This window comes from Lupinus angustifolius, chromosome LG05 (assembly GCF_001865875.1).
Source record: "Lupinus angustifolius cultivar Tanjil chromosome LG05, LupAngTanjil_v1.0, whole genome shotgun sequence".
Classification (NCBI taxonomy): Eukaryota; Viridiplantae; Streptophyta; class Magnoliopsida; order Fabales; family Fabaceae; genus Lupinus; species Lupinus angustifolius.
The window spans coordinates 24,995,343-24,997,676 of NC_032013.1; the positions used below are offsets into that span (position 1 = coordinate 24,995,343).

Below are 2,334 nucleotides of genomic sequence, written 5' to 3' on the forward strand. Positions count from 1 at the left end.
TCACGAGTAGTGGAATTAATTAAAAATAATAACAAGCTTTTCAAATGCTGGCGGAATACAAAATCAAAGAATTCAGAACCCTGTGTATATGATATTCCATCAGAACCATTAAAATAGCCATTCTAACCAGCTTTGTCTTTATTTGGTGCAAGATTCGCACTGTGCCAGTCTTCACTCTTCAGCATATTTCTGAACCCATTAGCAAACTTTTAATAATTTCAATATTCTACACACACTGCACTCCAACCGGAACGGATCCTCCTTCTCACATCAGCACCAATAAATATTTATCGAAAAATAAAAAATAATACTTTAATTTAATTTAATTTTATAAAAATAATACATTAAATCACATATTTTTATATAATTAGGTGAGATAGAGATATGGGCACCAAGTAAGGACATAAATCTACATTATTCCAACCATGGATCACTATATAGTTTATTCAGTTACATATAATCTATGTGAAAAATTACTCCATTATATAGTATACTTTATTCAAATTTCAATTATTTTTATTTTTTATGCCTTCTTATTGCACGATTATTATAATTTATACAAATTCCAAGCCTATATTGGGTGAGTTAATGAGACAATTTTTGTATTACTTTTTTTTGTTATCAATAAGAAAAACTCATCCATTAACAAAGTGTTAGGTCTAATAATGTAAGGCTCTGTTAAATTTTTAGAATGACCAAAATGTTAATGATTTAATTCCTATAAGTGACACTTGTTGGGAGTAGCAGTCACATACCCTAAATGGATTAGTTCCTTACCTAAAGAATGAAGAAATGTCCTTGATAATACAAAAAACTAAGAAAAATTCATCTCATTAAAAAAATTAACTTTCATGAAAACAATAAGTTATGAAAAAAATGTAATGAAGTAATTATTCCTCATTAATAGTAAAAGATTGTATAAAATAATATGTACAATTTTTTTGTTGTTGGTAGAGCCATTTTTTGTCTTTTCCTATTTTGGATCTCCAATTTATTATTCTATATAGTTATTTCTTTTAAAAAAAATTAAAATAGTTAACTTGTTATAAAAAAGATGTATTTAATATTGAGGGAAATAGTGAATTTTTGTTGAAGTAAGATATATGTATTGTGAGAGTTACAATGTGTTTTAATAATTAAGATAGAATATTTAAGGAATGAAGTGAAAGAGGTGTGAGTTTGAGTTTTATCCATAAGAAATTTAAAAAAAAAACAGAATTACAAGTTAATTTGATAGTTGTGGAGAAAAAGTTGAGTGAAGTAGATTGAAGCTTGAAAGTTTGAGTCTCACTCTTAACAAATACTAATATATTAACATTTTTCGATTAAATCTTTTATACATATTCAATATATCATTGATTTCCATTATTTTTATTTGCAAAAATTACAAGAGTATTAAAAATGAACTTTTATTTTTCCACTTCCTATTACTAATTCGACGAAGAACATGTGTACCAAAAAAGTCATGTCGCTATCTACTAACTCATGTTTATGATCAGCCATTTATATTAATGTGTCATTTCAGCAACCTAAGCCAACACGTTTAAACCTAAATTCTGATAAACCACACGCCTGAATATGTAGCTTATGCAACAACCACTCTTCTACCATGAACACAACTCACGGCGAATGCGACACCGTGAAAGCCACCGTTACACTGTCATCAGAACAGCAAAACAGCCACCGGAAAACCGTGAAAACGATTTACAAGGCATTGCGTGATAGCGACACAAAGAAGCTATCAAACCTAGTCGGAACAGAGCTAGAATGGTGGTACCATGGACCTCATCACTGTCAATACATGATGGAAATGCTTACTGGAAAATCAACACTGAAGGCTTTCAAGTTTAAGCCACGGAGAATGAAGGTCATTGGAGACTGTGTCATTGTTGAAGGGTGGGAAGAGAAGGGAGAGTATTGGGTTCATTTGTGGAGATTCAAGGAAGGGATTGTTGATCAGATTCGTGAGTATTTCAACACATTGATTACTTTGGTGGTGCGTGATTATGAGGGTGGTGGTGGTCGTGAGGCTAGACTGTGGCGGAGCACATCTCGGGCTAGGGTTCAAGGGTCGTTACCGGATCTTGTTCTTGCTGTATGAAGTTCTGATTCATGATCAGGTAGGCAAGAATGTTGAATAATAATCTGAATGGAGATGTATCTAACTATATATTACTTCTGAAATGTGTTTTAAATAGTTGTTCTTGCGATCTTGAAATCGCTCGAATTATTGTGCCTATAACTATATTTGATGGAAATGCTTATTGGGGAGTATAATTTAAAACATTAACTTTAATGAAGAATGTTATTTGTATCAAATTTAATAATTTGTAT

At 31.1% G+C, this 2,334-nt stretch overlaps 1 protein-coding gene across 1 annotated transcript; it reads left to right on the forward strand.

The window, feature by feature from the left end:
* Positions 1,553 to 2,195, forward strand: LOC109347234 (wound-induced protein 1-like). The gene has a single exon (XM_019586942.1). It carries the CDS (start codon positions 1,610 to 1,612, stop codon positions 2,099 to 2,101), a length of 492 nt encoding a protein of 163 aa, XP_019442487.1. The 5' UTR covers positions 1,553 to 1,609; the 3' UTR covers positions 2,102 to 2,195.